Raw genomic sequence first — 23,566 nt, forward strand, 5'->3', positions numbered from 1 at the left:
GTTTGAGCACGGTTTTTAGATTTAAATTGCATTACAAATGCTAATATTGTTTCTCATATGCGAAATTTATATTCACAAATTCGTAGAAACACAAAGTACGTCCCTATTGTACACCTTACTATAAAAGAGTGCTCTAGTGCAGAACTAAACTTGTCAATCAAGATTTCTTGTTTGTTTTCCGCCATATTTATTTCTTGCTGTTTGTTTAAAGTATAGGGTAAACCCGAAGATACAAAAAAAACCAAGTAGGATCATTTCTTTCAACTAAACTCAGTGTATATATAAATATTATTATTTTAGGTAAACATGTCTTCAGGTGGTGGTGACAATGACGACGGTTTTATCGCAAAGTTGCGTGGTTTACCTTGGTCTGCAACCCAAGATGATATTTTGAGTTTTTTCACAGATTCTTTCGCCAATTGTAAGATTTTGGGTGGAAAATCTGGAATACATATGACAACTTCAAGGGAAGGTAGACCTAGTGGTGAAGCTTTTGTCGAATTTGAAACTGCCGATGATTTAGAAATGGCTTTACAAAAAGATCGCGAACATATTGGTAATAGATACATTGAAGGTAAGTATTGACATTAGACTCATATAATCATCTTATTTATTTTAGTTCAAATTAATAAAAAACGTGATTTTTGTGAAATTTTTAAACTTTAAATGTTCAATATTTACTTATTTTAAATATAGTTGACAACATACATTTTATTGTTTGATATTTTATTATATGCTATAATATTTAGTATAACTTCCAGTTTTAATCAAAAGTTTATTAATTTCATATTAAATAATATTATTAGATTATTTCTATTTGTATCATTACAGTTTTTAAAGTAAATAAAGCAGAAATGGAATGGGTGATAAAAAGGTCAGGACCTACATACGGTTTGAATGAAGATGGATGTGTTAGACTAAGAGGATTACCTTTTGGTTGTTCTAAAGAGGAAATTGCTCAGTTTTTTACAGGTATTGCTTTAATGCTGTATTCTAGGAACTTATCCAACAATAAGGGGAACTTCATCTATAGCAAATATTAAAAATTGGAATGGAACCAACCACTTTCAACTCATTATTTGTTCACATATTTCTTTTGGTAAACATTAAATTTACTTAAAATAATATATGAATAATAAGAGTGAAAGATTTCATCTGTATCGAGATAAAACAAGAACAAACAGTATTTTGTCTATAAAAAAATAAAAAACTCATAATCCCCTTGTTCTGTTAACATCTGATACAGTTTCTATTATTTAGCCCCTTCTGTGTTATACTTTTGACTCTATCAATGCCTCAAAGTTTGGTCTGTTTACAAATTACAATTTTAACAACATTTTTGTTAACTAGGAAAATTTTAATCCTAATTTCCATTACTATTATCAAGAATATTTGTAAACATGGGATAGTTAACCTCTTTGATGTAATGGTAGTATTCGAAAACATTTATTTAAACATGCACAAGAGATTTACATCGCGAGAAACTTACAATGGGTTCATTTGAAGATGAAATTAATCAGCTACTGTGTTAAAATATTAAAATTTAAGTAATCATATCATTAAACCATGAAAAAAAGTTATTCCTTAAACATATTTACATAGAAATTTCATTTCCTTTTCCTATAGGTACATTTTGAAACTTTTGTCTTTTTTATATGTTACTATGAATATTAATTAGTGTTCTACAACTATTTTCTTTACCTAGGTGACATTTTGTATAATTTAACATAAATCTGAGTGTCAGTTATCTCGAATTTAGTTTTAAAGTCTGTTAATTCTATAGGATTGTGATGTATTGCAATTGAATCTCTACCAATTCGTTTTATCATCATTAAATTTGATTTTTTGGTCAACAAATTCACAATTTATACCATTTATAAGAACTTTCGTAAACTTCAAACTCTCCCTTTGTGGAACCTTCATTGACATTAGATACTGTACTGTACTGGAACAATATTTAACACTCTCTTTGCGCCTTCCATAGGTTGTAAACAATGTGGTTGCATGTTTTTTTATTATTATTTCTATTGGAATTTCACATAAATAAATATGTTTAAGGAGTTAACTTAACCCTTACATTAACCTCTAACAAATGAAGATTCAACAGTAGCGAACACGATTAAATTGTATTCTCTTTGGTATATTGAATAATGTTTACATTCCCAATTCTTCCAACGATTTACAACATCGTTTTATTTATTTTTCTTATTAAATTTGAGAAAAAATATATAAAGTACATTATGAACCTTGAATCACATGTTGGAAAGTTACCCGTTAATTAAAATTTGACGTTAAATAGAAACATAATAATTAGAATTTCAATTACTGTATTAAAATCTTGTCTAAAAGGAGGATTCATTATAGTGTTTCATGCAATCCCTTGAGACTATCTAATCAGTTTCTGTGTGTAGATCCTCATTAGAGTGCACAGCTGATGTTATCTATTCTCAGAACGGTTTTGGTCAGATGAAACGAATTTGAATTTACATTTTTCAAATTTTCTGCTTTCTCGTTTGCTGGTACCCAGATTAGGAGAACTTGATTATTTGTGAGTTGATCACTCTTATGACTGCTTGGTCTTGTCATGGTTGGTTAGCAGGTCCCTGTAATGCAAATAAAGATGTTACTGTATTTTTAAATTTTTTTGTATTACACCTTTCCGTGTAAGCCACCAATTGCTACATAAGTTCCTCTTTTCTGCCTATGATGTTAGGTTCTTTTATATTTTGGTTTTAAGTTTTGAGTTATAGTTATAGTTGTCATTTTTTTGTTATTGTAACGTTTTTCTTTCTCCTTTTTTAGTCTTGAAATTTATGCTTCTTCATTTGTTATTTATTTTTCGAAATAATTTTTTCTAACAAACAGAATAAACCAATCAGTTTGCAATTTTGACAGGTCAATAATTGTTTATATTTGAAATTTTATGTTTAATGAGTATCTATTCACTAAATAAATAATAATTGTTGTTAATATTTTGCAGTAAATAATTAATTATTTATTTTTTTTTTCAATATAAATGTCTTGATTAAAAAAAAAATTGAGAATTGGGGGATTTATTTCACATATACTTTGAGAACAATAATTTTCCATTTTGTGACAAGGTTTCATAAAAATATAAATAAAATTTTAACTTTTACACGTTCAAGATAATGAACAGTTGGCGTTTAAGGGTGTTAACAAGTTTTGGGTTGTTTTTGGGTAGGGTTGGAGATTGTACCCAACGGAATAACTCTTCTGACTGACTACTCGGGGCGAAGTTCTGGGGAGGCGTATGTTCAGTTTGTTAACAGAGAAGTTGCAGAGAAAGCTCTGCAGAAACATCGAGAAACAATTGGACACAGGTGGGGTATGGGTATGGATAGGGAGGTCCTCCTTTTTTATATACATATATATATATATAATTCTATTCTGAAAAAGTATTACCAAATTAAAATTTAAACGTTAAATCCATTGAAATTGCTATCGTTATCTTGTGTGAACATTACTTTTGACGTAGGAAGTTTTTAAAACAATATTGCTATGGCTATTTGTTGAATTGAAATTGTTTCTTACAAATAGATCCAGCTCAAACCGTACTTCGTATAGAATTAATCAAAACTCTAAGTATTTTATCGATTAGGGTAGTTTTCATACGAGATGGATAGTAATTAGCTTCATTAATCTAAAAGTAAAACGTAACAATTTGGTTTTACTTAATGGTTACTTACTCAGGTTAACAGCGTTAAAAATTATTTATATAAAGTGAAACTGATGTAAAAACCGCAAGCTTTTTATGCCCAAAACTGTGTTTTAAGGGTTTTTCCTTTTGTTTGTTTCTTTTTGCTAAACTGAAACGAAAATATGACAATGAAATTTGAACTAGTACACAACAACAACAAATTATTTTACGATATAAAATATTTTCATTCCGCTGTGTAAAATATTTCATATCGAAAAAGTAACCATTTCGGTAGTATAGCTTTTATAGTATGCATATATGGTATATTTACAATAAATTAATGAGTGGCATATTTAAAATCCATAGATAACAATATTTACTTTATAATTTACTTTACTTTACTTTCACAGTTATATAATATACCGAAGAGCCCTAAAATCTTCTAAAACTGTTCCGAAGAACTTACAAGGACTACATATGGTCTCCAATACCCAATTAGTCTCAAAGGTGGCTCAAAACTGAATTAAATATCATCCTCACACTTATAGAATATTCTAAAATCTTCTGGAACTGTTCTACAGGACTTACAATGGTCTCCAATGCCCAATTAACATCAAATGTGGTTGAAGACTGAATTAAAAGATACGAAAGGTCATTTAACAGTACTAGAATAGTCTGAGGAGTCCTTATTTATTCTAAAATCTTCTAGAACTGTTCTATAGAACTTACAAGTGCCTCATATTGTCTCCGATATCTAATTTATTTCAAATGTGGTTGAAAACTAAATTGAAAATTACAAAATTGAACCAAAATATTATGTTACTCATTCGATTTTATTGTGAATTACCTTTTTGCATTCACATTATTGGTAGTCACCAATTATTTATACAAAAATTTCTGTAGGTACATAGAAATATTCCGTAGCAGTTTATCCGAAGTGGATAGTGTAGTTAACTATCAAGGCAACTCGATGGGACCTCCGGGAAGGCGCATGGGACCAGGTTCCGGAATGTATAGCTCTCGACCGAGTCCCTACGACAGAGATCCACGCTACGGTGGCGGTGGTACTCGACTAGGAGGAGCACGCGGTGCTCGAAGCTACAAAGGTGTGTAATTTAATTTAAAAACACCCCCAAAAAAGATTTTCCTTTATTTTTTATTCAGATTACAGCAGTTATGATCGTCCATCACCTTGGGGAAGCAATCAACGAAATGGTAATAATATGGGTTCGAGGAATTGGGATTCGTGGGGTGGTGGAGGCGGTAGTAGCGGTATGCACTGCGTACATATGAGAGGATTGCCATTTAAAGCCACTGAAAATGATATAGCAGATGTAAGTGGATGAAACATTCAATATGATCATGCATTTTACCCCATTTGTATTTTTTTTAATACTAATTAGAACTATTATTCAAAATCTTGTCTCTATTGTTCTCTAATTCTCTAAAATGTCTTGCAGACTTGTTTCTAGTGTTGTTAAACCACATTTTAGAAACTATTCTGGTGGCAACGAAAGATCCATCGAAATGGATCTGGACAGAAAGACCAGAAATGTGTCATATCGATTCATTTTAATAACCAAGCAGCTATCAGAGCTCTGAGCTCTTATTTTATTGAATGGAAGATGAATTAAAGGCCTTTTATTGACCTGAGGCTCTCAGTAGCTCAAGAAAATGCACTTCTAAGAAAAAGTTTTAGATCTATGTTCAATAAAAATTAATTTTCCTCAATTAGAACTGTGATCTGTTTTTTTTTATTTCATTTTTTATACTTATCTTAAATTTCCCCATCTAGACAGATCTATTTTTCAAAATCTTGTCTCTATTGTTCTCTAATTCTCTTAAATGTCTTGCAGACTTGTTTCTAGTATTGTTAAACCACATTTTAGAAACTATTCTGGTGGTAACGAAAGGTCCATCGAAATGGATTTGGAAAGAAAGACCAGAAATGTGAAATATCGATTCATTTTAATAACCAAGCAGCTATCAGAGCTCTGAGCTCTTATTTTATTGAATCGAAGATTAATTAAGGTATCGAAGAGGCCTTTTATTGACCTAAGCTTAAGAAAATAATCTTCTAATAAAGATTTTTAGATGGCAACTACTGTATGTTCAATAAAAATCAATTTTCCTCAATTAGAACCGTGATTTAATTTTTTTTTGTAACGGATAGAATTTAAAAGATCATTTCAATTTCAGTTCTTCAAACCGGTAATGCCTGTGAATATCCGTTTGATACAAGACTCAAGTGGACGCGCTTCGGGTGAGGCAGATGTGGAATTCGATTCTCATGAAGATGCAGTTAGAGCGATGAGCAAAGATAAAGGACACATGCAACATCGATATATCGAATTGTTTCTCAATTCTGCTGGAGGTCAAAGCAACGGTGGGTTCGGTTACGGGATGAGCAGTAATAGTAGGCTATACAGAAAAATATAACACTCGTAAAATCTAAATTAATTTAATTGAAAGCCAGTGAAATATGTAAAATTTGCCATGAGACATAACAATCTTATATGTTGCTCAATGTAGAGGTGATTTGTTGAACGGTATTGAGTTGACAAGCTTGTTTGTGGCAAAGTACTTAATGTAGTGAAAGTGCTATGAAAAAAATGTTTGTTTTACGAAAAAAAATCGTTGAAACTAATCTCATTTGCTGCAATGAACTAAATGTATAAGATACTCGTTTGTCGGAAGATATTTTACTGGCTGGAGCCAATTGTTTTTCACTCGATTTCATTGAATTCGGTAATTTTTTCTAATTACTATTATATTGTCATTGTCCAATAGATAATATATGAAATTATGATTTCGTGTTTTTATTCCAATTTCACATTACAAACGAAAATTCAACTACAACTTGGATTTTTCAATAAAATAAAAATTGTACATTTGAACTACTATGACAATTTACCCCGTGCATTGTTGAACCTATACTAAGCAATATATTTTAGATGGTTTGCCTTCCAAGAAGTAGCAAGACGAATTTTCTTTTTTTTTTTTTTTTATTTTTATCAGGACCTTAGTTTGAACCTCGACCTACTCTGTAACAGATATACACTATAATTACCATATTTGATGTACAAATTACCTCGTATATATTGTATTTGATTGATTGATTGATTTAAAATTGTACATTTGAACTACTTCACTTTAATATAACACATATAGAAATTAACCGATATTGAATCGATTTAAAATGGTACAATTTAACCACTGCCATCAATATACCCCTTATTTTGTTGACACCATCGGTTTTTTGACTAATATCAAATCGATTATTTGAATTTCTTATACCATGACCGGAATTTGATATCTGAACTTCTACAGGTTCGAATGACTATTTGAGAGGGCTATAAGCAATATATTGTTTGCCTTCAGACAGACAGTACATTTGAACTACTTCGCTTGAAGAAAACAAATTTCGTAGAAATTATCAGATATTTGATTGATTTGAAATTGTACGTTTGAACTACTGTATTCAATTGAAAATATCGGTTTTTTTGAGTAACTACAAATGGATTATTCGAATTTCTTTATTATACCATAACCTCATTCGATGTGTGGATTCTACATGTGTTGTGCTCTCCCTAGAAGGGACCTGATTTGAATAACTATATGAGAGGCTATAAGTAGTTGATGATATGCCTTCCGACCAGTGCCACAATCTTGGTTTCAATATAGTACATTTGAACTACATCATTTAAATAAAACAAATGTAATTATAAGATATTTGATCATTTAAAAAGGTACAATTGAACTACTCCGCTCAAATTATCCGCATATTGAAAATATCTTGAATGTGATTGATTGAAAACGGTATGTTTGAACTACTTCATTTTAAATTAACCAACATATAATTAAAAGCATTGGATTTTTAGTGATTTCAATATGGTACATTTAAACTATTGTTCTTTAAAACATGATTTGCATCATTATAAACTAAATGTATTTTTTCTTGGATTTGGACTGTTATGGGACCTTCGAATTTCAACCCTTTGGGATAATCCAATGACCCAATAAGTTTTCAAAGTAATTTATTGAAATACGAATACAAAAATCGAACATAACAAATATATCTTAACAAAACCCATAAAAAAAAACAAAATAAACGATCACGCTTTGGATTTATCGAATACGATATCATAAACTTCATCGAAAGTTGCAACAAAATGCACTTCTAATCCTTCCGTTATAAATGATGGTAAATCATTGAAGTCCTTCTTGTTTTCTTCGGGTAAAATGATACATTTCACTCCAGACCTTTTAGCCTAAAAAAAAACCATTTTTTTTTCACTTTTAAATTCTTTTAGGTAAAATTAGGTACTTACAGCTATAGTTTTCTCTTTTATTCCACCGACTGGTAAAACTTTCCCCATTAATGATATTTCCCCGGTCATGGCGACGTCTTGTCGAATGGACTCTCCTTTAGCCAACGATAATAGAGCCGTTACTATAGTACATCCAGCACTAGGACCATCTTTTGGGGTAGCTCCTTCTGGTACATGTAAATGCAGGTGACTGAAAATAATAAATAAGCACAATAATCAAGAAAATGTATTGAGCCTCATCTAACCCCCCAAATACACTCAAATGATTTATTTCGGGAACTCATTAATCAGATAGTAAATGCACCATAGCTAAAAATGGTTAATTATAACGATTCTTACTTTTTCTGCAAAAATGTGTTGGTGGGATCGTGTTTCAACATGAAATTCCTAGCTACCGTCATAGCTATTTTAGCAGATTCTTTCATAACTTCACCCAGATGTCCGGTTAATTCGAGAGTACCTTCAATTTCTTTTTCAGTCGGTGATTTCCTAGTCGTAGTTTCTATATATAAAGTAGAACCCCCTAAAAAACATTAAACTATCTGAAATAGTTGACAAAACAGTGATTTACTGACAAAACTAACCCCGTATATTGTTTAAAGCATTGATTTCTTGGTAAAATAAAAATGATACATTTGAACTACTCTACCTAAACTATTTGAAATAATCCTTGTATTGTTTGAAACATCGATTTTTTGATGAATTAAAATAGTACATTTGAACTACTGTACTTGAAATATCCTATTAAGTAAATTTTTTATCAATATTATTTAATTTCATACCCATAGCGGTCCACGCTAAACCCATTACAACTCCTGGAGGAGTAACAGGATACATCCGGTCATGAGTAAATACAGGTTTTCCTACAAATTCTTGTAGATTTGATTTATTGACGTTAACGAATGACGAATCGTCTTTTACCACTTTGTAAGCCACTTTTCTAACTACCTAAAATTGTTATAATCCCATTATTTTTATTTTATCAATCTCTCGATTACCTCATTACCTTTTCTATGTGTTTCTGTAAATTTCTAACACCGCTTTCTCTACAATAACTCTTGATAAGAGTATTCAAAGCTTCATCTTCGACTTTGATAATATCATCTTTAAGACCGCTGTCTCTCATAGCTTGCGGTAACAAATATTGTTTAGCTATAGCTAATTTTTCTTCGGCAACATAACCGGACATGTCAATCATTTCCATACGGTCCCTCAAAGGTTCCGGAATAGTTTCAACAACGTTCGCTGTACAAATAAATAGAACTTTGGATAGATCTACCGGTACATCTAAATAATGATCTAAGAAATTAGAATTTTGTTCCGGATCGAGAAGTTCTAATAGGGCCGAGCTCGGATCACCGGAATAACCTCTAAAATAAATTATTAATTGTTTATATTCGTTAAAATTGTTAATAGAACTTACTTTCCAATTTTATCAACCTCATCGATGAGAACCAAAGGATTTTCAGTCCTGGTTTTTTTCAGGCATTGTATAACTTTTCCTGGCATAGCTCCTACATAAGTCCTTCTGTGTCCTTTAATTTCCGCTACGTCAGTCATACCTCCTACAGAAAATCGAAAATATTCTCTATTTAAAGCTCGCGCTATCGATCGTGCTGGAAAACAAATAAAATTAATTAAATACTTCATGTTATAATATAAATTATTTATTTATACCGATACTAGTTTTTCCTACGCCTGGTGGACCATGGAAACATAATATTTTTCCTTGTGTACTGCCTTTTAGTTGGCTCACTGCAATAAATTCCAGTATACGCCTCTTTATATCATCCATTCCATAATGATCTTGATCTAAAATCTCGGAAGCCCTAAGTAAATTCAAATTTTCTTCACTTTGAACTCCCCATGGTAGAGATGTTAACCAGTCTAAATAATTTCTAGTTACACTAAAAAGTATAAGTACACAATAAATCTAAAAGGTTCATTTGAACTACTGCTTTTAGGATACAAACCAAACAGTTACACTGAGAAAAGTATACATACATAATGTGAAAGGTACATTTGAACTACTGCTTTAATGGAACGAATCGAACAAGTTAAAAAAACTATATGATCTGTTTAGTCTTTTGAGCTCGATATGAAAGGTTAGAAGGGGTATATAGTGTAATTGTGAGTGATGGTAGTAAATAGTGTGTTCAATAATACTTAATACTCACTTAAATTCAGAACTATGACTTTCTAAAAAATTCAATTTATTCAATTCTTCGTCAATGACTGCCGAAACGGCTTGAGGTAGTATTTTATCTTTTATTCTTTCTCTGAATTTTTCCCCAATGGCATCTTTGTCTTCTTTTTCCAGCCCCAATTCTTTTTTAATAACCTATAGTGAAATAATTGTTTTATCAATTTTTTTAATAAAATTTATTTGTTACCTTCAACTGTTCCTGTAAAATATATTTCCTATGATGTTGTTTAACTTTTTCTTCCACTTCCCTACCTATTTTTTGTTGCAATTTAGATAATTCATATTCTTTTTTCAATAACGATAAAGAAAGCATCAACCTTTTTGGAATCTTGAAGATTAAAAAAAAAACAAAAAATATAAATTAAATATATTTTTATTTATATACTGACTTACGTCCATTTCTTCAAGGACCTCTTGTAGTTCCTTACTTTCAGCCGCAGTTAAAGCTGCACCTAAATCACTCAAATATACAGGGTTATCCACAACTCGTTGTCCTTGATGCATCATTTGTTGTAAACTGTCCCTATACAGTGGATTTAAACTAATAATATCTCTTATAGTTTTGATAACTTCTTGTGTTAGAGCTTTAACTTCTTCTGTTTGACGGAATTTATTGTGAACAACATTTTCAACTTCTGCCATTAGGAAACCTTCAGGTAGAGCTTTAACTTTACTGCGATCTACTTTGCTATCTTTTCCTTCATCAGTACCACGAGTATCTGTTGCTGCTTTTATCACCCTGTTATTGCGAATCTTTCTTCTTCTCTTCTCATTTTCAGCTTCGTCTAAAACAAAAAGTTATTCACATAATTAGTAACAAATGAAATAAATTAAGAATTTTATATGAAAATTTACCTTTAAGCTCGTCAATATTCTCCAATATCTGACCAGTTATCTTAATACGTCTATGAGCCATGACAACTAGCCGTAGACGGTCACCTAAATCTTGCATCTCATGAATTTGAGCAAATACTCCAACGTTATAAACATCGTTTATATTATTAACGACTTCGGCTTCATTATCTTCTGCTTTTTTAAGGAAAATACCACAGTACGGCTGATTTAATTTGACTTTTCTTCTAATAAGTTGAATTAATTGTGGATTTGTTAACTCAATGAGTTTTATAAACCTTGGAAAAACTATAAAAAAAATATATAATAATAATAAATCGCCTTTATTGGTCTGATATTTATACAAAATACAATTTACATTGTAAGTCTAGAAAATATCTTTTTGATTTTTGAATGTCATTTGATACAGAATCAAAAGATGCACAACTGATACAAAAATCTTTAAATCGATCTGTTTATAAATTTTCAAAGAAAAATATATGTATCGTGATTAATAGATTTTTATGACTCACTTGTACATTATGTATTTTTTATTAAAAAACAAGTGTTTTCCTCAAATGAACAGATGTCGATGTTTTAACACTTTCTTAAGACACAGGTAAAATTAAACAATACCATCTTGAAATTAAGAAAAACCTCTTTATATACAAGAGTTTCATCTTAGCTTAGCTTTACTGCAAAAGTATCTTTAAATGTTCTTTAAGCCTCAAATCCAATTCTAGAATTAGTCCTAAATTCTTAGCAAATTATTTGAATCCTAACTATATTATGTATTGAGGAAAATGATCTTAAATATATTTTTCCATTAAAAAATTTCCTGTAGAAGACTTACCTATATTTTTGTTGATGGCTATAACGGGTACGTGTGGCCATACTTCTGGAACGGCTACAGTTGCTGGAAGTTGTGGAGTGAAGTTTTCCTCTGAAGTTGGAGGTCCGTCATCAGTACCATCGGGAGTTTTACTCGAAAAATACTTAAACGCTACTGTTCCTCTACAGTTTAAAATTGCTCTTTCGAATAATCTCGATTTAACTGTATCTACTTGTAATCTTTTTAGTGTTATATTGTTTGAGGTTAAGACATTACCTTGTCCAATTTTGTAACTACTTCTACGTACAGTACATCCTGGCAGTTTAAATGTATTTGTAACTCTTGTTAATTTAACTAAATTCATATCTTTTATGATCAAAACAAATCCATAAAAAACATACAAAATAACAGGAACTTTTCAAATTTGAAAATTCTCTTCTTAATATGTCAAAAATTAGCAATTCAGTTCTGTCAGTATGATTGTCATAAATCAATTACATCAAAAGTATAAATTTTCACACACTGGTGTAAATGCTTCAACGCGTTAAATAGCTATTTGTGAAAAATCTCGAATGTATCCACATTCTGAACTAGTTCGTAACTAATTCAGAATCACCTTATATTTGATTACGAACCAGTTCAGGATTTTACCGCAAATGAATCCAAAACCTTAGAAAAAGTTCACCTATCATTCGTCTTCTTCTCACTAGTTTTTAATCTAATTTTGTTCCTTAAACTTTCATAACGTAAGAATGGACTTTTGACAACCGAAAACAGATTTATACGTTCACAGAATTTATTCGGAAATGGTTCAGATTAACCATCGCGAACAAAGCTATTAATAATATATGAGACCACAGAGCATACCACACTTAGGGTATGTTCTGAGAATGAGGCTAGTGTCTGTACTAGTTCGGATTCGAGCCGACGAACAAAGCTAATTTTGTTATTGTCGGCAGGTCAATAATAGATAATATGTTTTTGATAATACGTTCTACTTAATTGTGTTTAAATCCTGTTAAAATATTAAATATATGTTATTAGTTATTGTATAAAATAAAAGGATCAGTGGTAATGACATCTAGTATTAATCCTGAAGTTTATAAAAAATTAAAAAATGCCAGGAAGGTATTAACCAGAGATGATTCTCAAGTCGAGGTTTGTATTTAATTTAAAACAAATCAAACCAATAATATAATATCGCTTTGAACTAAATCGGTATTATACCTAGAACTGAGTGAATATATAATAGTCTAGATGTAATTTCTGGATCATAATTTAGGTAAGTTTTTTAATTATTATAGATAGAAGTAAGGGAGGATGAGGAGCAGGCTGTAAAACTTCAAGAAATTATCGATATACTAGTTGCAGCAGGTTATTTTCGAGCTAGAATAAAAGGTCTTTCCGCATTTGATAAAGTAGTAGGTGGTATGGTATGGTGTATCGAATCTTGTAATGTCGATTTAGATGTTGATTTATTATTTAGGGAAAACTTGAGTATAGGAGAAAAAATGTAAGTTATATATGAAAAATATTCAACAAATATTACAAATATACTATTTTTAGTTCTTTAACAGAAAAAATAGTTGCAGTACTACCAAAAATTAAGTGTCCTCTCACAGTAGAACCTCATCAAATTCAAGGTTTAGATTTCATCCATATTTTCCCTGTTATTCAAGTAATTATCATCGATTTGTTTATTCTCGATTTTATATGATGATATTTTGTAGTGGTTAGTAAAAAGGTCTTTAGAATGTAGACAAGATGTAGCCGCTTTTGTAAGAAAGTGCGCTATAGATCAGTTTGATAAAAAATTCGATATACAAGACGAAATTAAACAAAAAAAACGGAATTTATTGAATAATATTCGTTTATTAGAGGAAGTATATCGACCACATCGATACTACAGAAAAAAGAATGTAGGACCAAGCGAAACCGTATCTCAATTACAGATAACTTTATTAGAATATGGTCACAGCGATGGTAATTTGGATGATTATTCATTGTTTACCACCAAAGAAAAGGAAAACATTGACGAACAAGTAAATTAATAATTTTTTTAAAGTAAAGTTTTCTGGAAGTTTTTGAAAATTGATAATTTTGGTGTATGAGCATTGCAAAAAGTAATTCAATAGTCCTAATCCGTTTGCAATTCAATAACCTGAAATTAGTGCATTCTTCTCGCTTCGATGTTCTTGATGGACCAGGTGTTACCAATTCATTGTAGGGCCCCAATAGGACCTTTGAAGTCCTACTGGACCTCCCACCATTAGATCTAGTGGTACTGAAACACAAGGACTCCAGGTGGGAAAGTTCAAATTCGGAAAGAAAGCATGAAAATCTATAAAATTACTAATTTTCAAAATTCCCGGAAAACTTTCAGGGGAAAACTACCAAACGATTGTATTGAATGTTGAAAAAATTTTATTTATTACAGAAAATTTCCGATGTAGATGAAGTTAGGTTGAATAAGCATTACATTTCTCTACAAACCGAATTAAAGGTGATAAAAATTAATTTTTTTATTATCATTTAGTTCCTTAAGGTGTATTTTAGGATGTAGGGGTACAATCAAGAGATCGATTACTAATAACTTCGATGGAGGATAAAAAACAAATATTCATGGATAAATACAGTGAACTTATGAAAAATCAATCGTCTTTAGATGGAGATATCGCAAGGACGATGGAACAATTGGAAGGAATTAGGAATAAAATTCAGGAAGCAGCTGAAAAATTACAGAATTTGTCACCGGAGCACGTAGACACTTCCAAGTTAGTAACCTCAATTTTTTACTTAATTAAATTTCAATTACAGATTTATTTCTCACTATTTGCATATTTAGTGTTTTTTTTACAGTGTTGTAATTTTATAGTGCTGCACTTCCCTCTTTTGACTCTAAAAAATTGAATAATCATCCCATATAAATGAATTTTTTTACAAATCTTTGTTTTCATGGTGGATTTATAGAAAAAAAATGTGTTTACGACTTTAAATGTTACCATAAACACCCTTTTTCAAATATAATTATTAATAATTTTTTTGCAAAGCATGAAGTTTTAAATATTTTTTTGTTAATCGTGAATTAGAATGAAGTCTTTGCCAGCTAGATTATGAATTAAACACCAAAGTGTCCTAACTCTAATATATTGTACCACCAATACTTAATCCTGTACCAAACTAGAATTTGAAATTAGCATTTATCGATTCTATGTTTTCAAGATTCCAGTTTTTTGTTGTTTCTCTTCGTTTTAATCTTCAAATCTCCCGTTTTTCTACAATTTATAACCGATAGAAGAAATAACTTTTTCGTTCGACTGATGTTTCGTTGATTTTTATTCTCGCAGTAGTATCAATCTCATATGTCAATGTCAAAGTCATAATAACTGTCACTATCATAGATAAATATTAATCTTTATATATTTCAATTATAATATTATCGTACATTAAAAAACTTTAATAAATAATTATTAAATTCATAGTTTGGTTTCCTTATTTGATTGATTGAAATATCACTTTATAATACGAAATCTTTGGAACTGTATTGTTAACTAGTTAATAGGTAACCACAATTGAAAAAAAAGAAGAAAGTGTCAAATTGATATTCTGAGAGGAAAAGAAGATTTTTAACGATTTGAATATAAATATTTGAATTGTTTTTTATGATTAATTGTGTTGATTTTAGTTCCCTTGTGATAGATAATTAGTTCCAAAATATAAATGTTTCGACCTATTTCGGCCTTTATCAAAATATGACTTGACAATTTGTATGATTGTATTTATTAATTTTGTTACTTGTTTTTACAAACTAATTTACTATCAAAATGATTTATCAAGAAAAACGTGTAAGAAGTAAAAAATTGTGAGAATAATCGGCAGAGTGTCAGTTTCTATGATTATTTCAGGGTAAAAGAAATAGAAGATCTGATCATTTTAAATGATGACTTAAAATCGCAGGAAAGTCAATTTAAGGAACATTGCAAAAAGGAATTGGCGAATTTAAATAAACTAATACAGTAAGAATAGTTGTTCTTAGGGAATTACAATATAATATATACACTTTCTTTTGTAACTTTAGGGAAGCTAAAAATACAAAAAACAGTGATTTGATCGAAAATACTGTAGATTTAACAAAAGATATAGATGATGCTACAGAAAGAGTTCGTGTATTGAGAATAAAACTGGCCAAAGTGAACAGGGAGGTTGCTATGTTACAGAGACAAATTGATGACGTTCCTAAAAGGGCCGAACTGGCTCAATATCAAAAAAGATTCGTTGAACTATATAATCAAGGTAAACTTCACTATATAAAGAGTTTTTTTGTGTGTGTTTTAATTAGTTTTGGACGAAATTGTTTGATTTTCAGTGGCGGTGAAACATAAGGAAACGAAACAGTACTACACACTCTACAACACTTTGGAAGATACTAGAGTTTACATGAAAAAAGAGCTTTCGTTACTAAATTCGATATCGGAAAGTTATCCTGAAGCCATGATGTCGGCGAAAGGAAAAGCCGAGTTTTTAGATCAGTTTCAGAATATCGTTGAAAACGTACGTCAAACAAAGTTGAAATCAGAACAGAAACTTAATAGAGAAAAACAGACAAGAGATCAGTTGAGTGCTATGTTACAGGGTTTAGTCGAACTTCAAAGAAAATACGTTACTGCCATTAAACAGCTCGATTTGGAATGTAGAAAACATGAAACGTTGATCAAAACTCAAAGTTGAATTGTGATTTTATCATAAGTTTCCATCGAATGAAAATTTGTTAATAAAAATTTTCTAAAACAAATATCTTGTTATTTATTCCCTTCTATTAATTACTAAAATAAAAAACGGCAATAAAAAATTACATAAAAGTCTTTATTTGGAAATATTAACAAAAATGAATAAGAGGGTTGTTGAGAAAGTAACAGACCTCATTTGACAGTATGCGGAATTAAAGTCTCCATCTTGACGTCAGAGTGCTCCTAAGTCAGTACGTGATCAATTGATATCATTATTATGTTTAGATCGATGGTTATTGATATTATACAATGATTAAGCAGTGTTAAATAAACATTTTCCTTATAATATGCTCTATTGAAAACAATAAATGCTATTTGAGAATATTAACAAAAATGAATACTTTGTCAAAATACGTGGGTTATTCAGATAGTAACAGACGTTTTTATCTCTGTGACAGTAGGCGGAGCTAAAGTCGCCATCTTGACGTTAAAAAGTTGCTTTTATCCTGAGAGGAAGCGAAATTTGCAACGGCCATTATAACGTCAGAGTGCTCCTAAGTCAATAAAATAAATAATAGCTCTGTTAGCGTGAGAATGTGATTAAGTTTTTGTTGATGAAACTTTAGAGGAAAAGCTTTTTCGTTATTTTCAATAATGTAAGTCGTGATTGAACTCGCGGGTGGTAGATTTCTACAGAAACAGTGAAAATTATACTCGATTATAATAAATAACCGTAGATCAGTTTTCTTGTCATTTTACTTGGAAACCAAAGGGATGTGTGGCCTTAAAGTAAGTTAAACGAATTACATATTTTATTGAAGTTGTGTTATCTGATTATTTTCAAACAAAGAAATTTCTAGAAAAAGTTTCAACACAGAGCTTTTATGAGATACGATCATAATAAAACCCTTTGAAAGAGCTTTTGTGTAGAATATAAATCACAAAATCTATACTAAATAATAAAGGATTTGAATATAACAAAGCAAATTCTTTTATTGCTAGAATCAAGTAATAATGAGTAAAAATTGTGTTGCAAACGTAACCCAACTTTTCGTATTAGTAGCAAGTCGAATCTTTTTACTTCTACATTGTTGTCAGTTCTCATACACAGAAAGTCTTGATTAGTTTTGTTTTTGATAACTCGTTTACAATGACTATAATTCGTGAATATCGGCAAAAAAGATCGCGAAATAGAAAAAATATATTTCTAGATCAAGCCAGATTATTTTGCGAAAATTCCACTTTACATGGCGTTAAATATGTCGCAGAAAGCGATAGAAGTTACGCAGAGAGGTACTTTTCGCATTATTCAGTTTCTTATTTGTAGAAACTGAGTTGTATTATCAATTCCAGGTTTATGTGGGTTATATGGATAACTGCTGGATTGGTTACTACTATTATAATTATTGTTAATCTATGGGAGAAATTCCAAACGAATCCAACAATAACTGGATTAGATACAGATTTTCACAATTGGGATGTCGCCTTTCCCGCTATTACGATTTGTCAAAATAACCCAGCAAACGACGAAAGGATAAATGATATTATTAATATCAATCAGAACAGGTTTTTAATACGATTCTGTTACAAATTAATTTTCTCTCACTTTTTTATTACTAAATAAGGTGAAATTTCGTGCACACGATTACAATACTAAATTGACCTTGACACCGTGACCTAAAATCGTTTTACGAGGGTAAAAAGAAAAGCGTAATTTTGTACTATGCATATTATATGTTTACAGCATTAAAAATACCTAAATTGTTAACATATATCGAAGTATTTTTGAATTTTTTTTTCAAATATATGTTAATGAATGTACTAAATACAAATAGTATAATTTTGGTATCTTCCAGTTCAGATCAGAAAGATTTTTATACAAAGCTGGCAAAGTTATCCCTATACAATTGGAAATATTTCACAGAGCTCTATCCCACGCAAAATTTTGTTGATAATGACACAAATATGAGACAACTTGCCTACAATGTGAGTAAATTTAATATATAGTGTGACAACAATGCAATTTGCACTTTCAACTGTTAACCTAAATGGCCGATTGTAGGAAACTGTAAATTTACTTCGAAGTATAGAGATGGGAGTGTAAGTGTGAAAATAACTGTTTTTATAACCAATTTTTTCAGATTTCTAACAAATGTGAAGATATATTTGATACTTGCCATTGGAAATCAACCACGTATAATTGTTGCGATATATTTTATCCGGTTTTTACGGAAAATGGTTTTTGTTACACATTCAACTCGAAACATTACGATAGAAATCTCGTAACGTAATTTTTTTTGAGTTATTGCATGAAATTACTTATAAAAACGTATCAAATATATATTTTCGTCAGCTTGTATCTATTTTATTTCAGGTCTGAAAACAGAACATTTATCAAACGTTACATTCAACAAACAGATTTAAACTGGTCGATAAGATTCACAGTTAAATCTTTGCAATCGTTTTTTTCTGTAAGTTTTCTTATTTAACCCATTTATTAAATGTATTAACCCGAAATTGAATCATGGATTCCATATTGAAATAATAAATACACGTCATTCTATATCATATTTCATAACTAGTTTTGAATGTCCCCCTGTAACATGTACTTCAATACTGTTTACCACGATATCTAACGAAGATGAACGACGAATATGAGTGTGTGCGAGGGAGAAAGAGAGAAATATTTTGATGGTTATATAGTACCGTTATGACATTACGAATTTGACAACTCTCTTGAAGCTGTACGTTGATTTTTCGTAGATCTATATATTAAATTCCGATGAAATAATTGGTATCGATTCCAAACAGCAACACATATGGGATTTCCGTATAGATACAATTTTATTTTCCGTAAAACAAACTTACACAACATTGGATACGTCTCAATTGAATATAAAACAAAGGCACTGCGCTTTCTCAAACGAAGTTAGAATAAAGGTTTGTTTTATATCTTCAAATCAAAACGTATATATTAAATATTTCGTTTGATAAAAAAATATTGCGTCTATGTATTTCTAAATGACAGCTGGTAACAACCGGTGTTGCCGGTTTTCGATACATAAAAACTGACTCGTAAATTAAGCTTCGTCGTTATTCATTATACAAGGTCATCAAAATAATTTTTCTTATTTGATTATCTGTAATTATATGTGTTGGTTTCAGATAGATGATACTTATTCTTACACTGCTTGTACAACAGAATGTCGCATGAATAACGCAATGAAATTCTGTTCTTGTATTCCATTCTTTTACACTATTGTAGACGCGGGCTACAGACATTGCAGATTCGATGAACTTAATTGTATAAGTAAATATTTAGATGAAATTGAGAACATAGATAAATGTAAATGTCACTTAGGTTGTTTACATACGGTTTACGAAATAGAAAAACTAGATATGTTAAAGTAAGTTTTTTTTTTCCGGGAAAATAGTCGATGAACGTCGATTTTTTAGGTCAAATGAAGAAGAAAGTGCAACACTGGAAAGTAAGTTTGTATCGTGGCCAATGGTAAGGTATAAAAGAGAAGTATTATTTGGTTGGGTTGATCTGTTGGGTACGTATTTATTTAAAGCGAAAATAAACTTTGAATAATGAGCTTAAGTTTTAATAAATTTAAAATCTACTATATTTTATGGACTGAAATCTTAGTATATTTTGAGAGTAATCGATAATTAGGTAACTGTGTAATCATGTAAGCCAAGACCGTGGTGTAGAAGAAAAGAAGAGAACAACGTAGTAGATATTCGTTTACAGTGTTGTCATATAAACGAAATTGGTAGCACAACTTGATCTACTTTGGTTAGGCACAATCTGATGTATTTGACTTTTAGATTAGGAGAAAATCTAAAAACTAAATATGTTATTGAATGTTTCAACGCCATTTTTTCACCGATATTTTGCTTTTAGTTTCATTTGGTGGCATAGCCGGATTATTTTTAGGATTCAGTCTCTTATCCGCGGTAGAATTAATTTACTATTTTACATTGAGATTTTACTGCATGGCTCGAATGAAACGTAAATATAAAAACGTGGGAAACAGTCCAGTAAGAGTCATGAAAAAATTCAAAGAGGTAAAATATTTTTTCGTTACGTAAAAAGCGAATTTCCCAAAATTTCTCAGTAAAAAATCTATATGAAAAAATAGTTTGTATAATGTATAAATTAATAAAAAAAATTTGTTCGAATTAATTGTTTATCAAAATAAATAAAATTTCGTATGAAATATATTTTCGCTGATATCAGAATTACGTTTGGCAACTATGTTTGGTTTCTATCTATCTCAAGGTTAACTTATGAAAAACTGTCAGGATTATATAAGTTACAGAGTTGCCAAGTTTTATGATATTAATTTTTATTTCAAGAAATATTTTTTACTTCTAGAATATTAAATTTCTTTTTTTTTTAGTTGTCAAACTATACGATAGAAATTCAAAAATTTTCCATTACATCAATTATTATGAAAATTGAAGCATTTTCTTCGAAAAAAGTTTGTTTTATCTTATATTTCTTGAAAATATTTTTTAGAACTTTGTAGTGCCCATTTCCATATATGATCGGCAAAGGCGTTTATCGGACATTGTTTTATTCAACATGGCTCAGATTAAAAAGTATTAATTTTCAAAAAACAACCTTCATCAAAACTTTCATCATATTATGTGTAACCACATTCAATAACTTAAAATAAAAAGTAGTTTATGTATTTGCTATTTGTATACCTTATTTTACCCAACTCTAAATTATTCCAGCTTTCTCTTAACATTTTACGATTGTTGAATGCTTCATAGCAAAAGGCCAACAGTAAAAGAAGAAATGACGTACTTTGTTCGTTTCAATGACTCTGTGTTAATAACGTTTTTTGACGTATAAAGTGTAAGTAAAGTTATCAAACCGATAATTAAAAATACAGATTACTGAGTGAGAAATGTCAATACCTTATTTTACCCATTTCAATATTTTTCCGACTCAATTAACTTCGTTGAAATATATACATAGAAGAGATGGATGCTTCACAGCAAAAGGCTGACAAAAAAAGAAGAAATAACGTATATACTTTGTTAGTTTCAGTACACTTTTTTATAGCACTACATTAATCGTATTTTGACGTACCTTGTCAGTTTATAAAAAATTTCGAAAGTAAAAATGCACCATTTTTGATTAACTGAAAATGATAATCGAAATTTACGTGTCATGAACCACACACAATGCTCGAAGATGAGCTCATCAAAAACGGACATATTAATTTCGAATCTCCATTAATGGTAATAGTAAATACTCTTTTATGGCGTTTCGCATACATAATTGTAGTATTTTTACTTCCTAAGAAAAGCCCCGAATATTGGTCAAGAATAATAACGTTTGTCCATGATCTAGTAGCAGCTTTCGTCGGTATTAACCAATGCTTTGTGACGGACTCTCCATTCGAACACCCAGAATGGCGTACAAATTACGTCCAATCGGTATTATTATCGTTTAGCGCGGGCTACTTCGTACACGATTTAATTTGGATGATACAATACGATCACGACAAATTAATGATGGCGCATCATACCTACAGCGCCATAGCTTTGATGAGAATGTTGTTTAAAGGTTATTCGGGTGCACAAGCCACGTGTTCTTTGGGAAGCATGGAAATAACCAATCCCGTTCTCCAGATGAGGTGGTTTATAAGAGCGGAAGGGATGTACCCTTCGATATTATTTACCTCGGTCGAAACAACGTTTGTTATTGTGTTCGTAACGGTCAGGATTATTTTAGGGAGTTTTATATTGAAAACTATAATGATGCAACCGAAAAACGATTGGGATTTTATAATAATGTCGATCGTCATCTATATTTTATCTTGGTTGTTTTTGATAAATATTTTCAAATATTTACTTGTCAAATATAAATTTGTTAAAGATGACAATAAAAATAATTAGCAAAAAATGTTTTTATTGCAAAAAAATTGGACCATTTCGTGAAATTCTAGTACCCAATCGTTTTGTATGAACTTTTTTCATCAACTACAAAACTCGGTAATCAGTTTGATTTCAAATTTTTACATCGTCAATTCAAATACTATTGAAATCGTCCAAAAATAATAGATTTTAGACACAATGTTTTAATTTAAACATTCAAAACTACCCGACCATACCTTCGAACACTTGGACTGTTCCAATGCTAACTTTTCTTTCGTTCAGTGTTGCCAGAATTAATAAATTTCTTTCAATATATAAAGGATTTGATTGTGGAATTCTTACTATCGAATTGGATGGATTGAGGTTTGTATTGGAATTTCAGTGATTTTGCGATAATTTAAAAAAATTATTTTGTATGACAAAACGAAACATGAACACCATTTACAATATGAATTTTTTTATTAATAGCTATGTCGCTCATCCGCTTGTAATTGAAGGTTTTTTTGAAAGTCAATTAAAGAGCGTTAAAAAAGTCTGGCAACAATGGTTTTCACATCGACAGTCGATGTAATAATTATTTATATATCAGTAAAAATGTTGTTCATACATTTATAGTAGTCAGAATTGTTTTAGAAATTTGTTGAAATAATCAGTGAAAATTGTTTTTATTTTTGCCATAAATACTTCATGAACAAGCTTATTCATATATTTGATACATATAACAATAGAAATTGATTTTAGAACAATCTAAATAGAAAACGATCATTGAAAATAATCCCAATCATCTCTGAAATAAGAAAGATTTGGCAACATACCGAATTGTTACTTTTATATGTAGACAGTTGGTTGAATACGGTAATTCCTGCCATCTTGATAAAGAAACTCATGTTTATAATAAGCCACCACGGTGTAAAAGAATTTTTTTTATTTATTATTGGTTATAATAAAAAAAGTAAAACCTGTTTTTATTTTTAATTTACGTTGACCTAAGAAATAATTTTAAACTACTGGACCTTACCTTCGAACAATTGGACTCATCCAAAGCGAAACTTTTGTCTCGTTCAGCGTTGCCAAAACCAT

The 23,566-nt window shown here is 30.3% G+C and overlaps 5 protein-coding genes across 5 annotated transcripts; 4 read left to right on the forward strand and 1 right to left on the reverse strand.

Annotated features, from left to right (window-relative positions):
• Positions 1-140: 140 nt before the first annotated feature.
• Positions 141-6,467, forward strand: LOC130449705 (heterogeneous nuclear ribonucleoprotein H-like). The gene is made up of 7 exons (XM_056787670.1): positions 141-245; positions 301-574; positions 832-972; positions 3,203-3,341; positions 4,562-4,764; positions 4,823-4,992; positions 5,858-6,467. Exons 2-7 carry the CDS (start codon positions 307-309, stop codon positions 6,095-6,097), a joined length of 1,161 nt encoding a protein of 386 aa, XP_056643648.1. The 5' UTR covers positions 141-245; positions 301-306; the 3' UTR covers positions 6,098-6,467.
• A 1,207-nt stretch (positions 6,468-7,674) lies between these two features.
• Positions 7,675-12,690, reverse strand: LOC130449989 (lon protease homolog, mitochondrial). The gene is made up of 12 exons (XM_056788148.1): positions 11,880-12,690; positions 11,051-11,335; positions 10,589-10,980; positions 10,383-10,523; positions 10,167-10,330; positions 9,667-9,896; positions 9,413-9,605; positions 8,996-9,359; positions 8,772-8,937; positions 8,329-8,512; positions 7,990-8,179; positions 7,675-7,929 (listed from the first exon to the last, which is right to left on the reverse strand). Exons 1-12 carry the CDS (start codon positions 12,220-12,222, stop codon positions 7,774-7,776), a joined length of 2,808 nt encoding a protein of 935 aa, XP_056644126.1. The 5' UTR covers positions 12,223-12,690; the 3' UTR covers positions 7,675-7,773.
• Positions 12,691-12,744: 54 nt separating this feature from the next.
• Positions 12,745-16,650, forward strand: LOC130449990 (coiled-coil domain-containing protein 93). The gene is made up of 9 exons (XM_056788149.1): positions 12,745-13,016; positions 13,163-13,371; positions 13,425-13,536; positions 13,589-13,900; positions 14,296-14,361; positions 14,415-14,632; positions 15,764-15,874; positions 15,937-16,151; positions 16,225-16,650. The coding sequence occupies exons 1-9, from the start codon at positions 12,933-12,935 to the stop codon at positions 16,584-16,586; spliced, it is 1,689 nt and encodes a 562-aa protein (XP_056644127.1). The 5' UTR covers positions 12,745-12,932; the 3' UTR covers positions 16,587-16,650.
• A 1,085-nt stretch (positions 16,651-17,735) lies between these two features.
• LOC130449867 (sodium channel protein Nach-like) lies at positions 17,736-21,123 on the forward strand. Its single transcript, XM_056787911.1, has 10 exons — positions 17,736-17,878; positions 17,939-18,151; positions 18,442-18,571; positions 18,727-18,872; positions 18,960-19,056; positions 19,349-19,525; positions 19,751-19,992; positions 20,042-20,142; positions 20,496-20,659; positions 20,995-21,123. The coding sequence occupies exons 1-10, from the start codon at positions 17,736-17,738 to the stop codon at positions 21,121-21,123; spliced, it is 1,542 nt and encodes a 513-aa protein (XP_056643889.1).
• Positions 21,124-21,790: 667 nt separating this feature from the next.
• Positions 21,791-22,471, forward strand: LOC130449868 (TLC domain-containing protein 5-like; the record flags this gene model as incomplete). Its single annotated transcript, XM_056787913.1, has 1 exon — positions 21,791-22,471. A coding segment is annotated over exon 1 (681 nt), but the record flags the coding sequence as incomplete, so codon positions are not given.
• Positions 22,472-23,566: the final 1,095 nt, after the last annotated feature.

This window comes from Diorhabda sublineata, chromosome 10 (genome assembly GCF_026230105.1).
Source record: "Diorhabda sublineata isolate icDioSubl1.1 chromosome 10, icDioSubl1.1, whole genome shotgun sequence".
NCBI lineage: Eukaryota > Metazoa > Arthropoda > Insecta > Coleoptera > Chrysomelidae > Diorhabda > Diorhabda sublineata.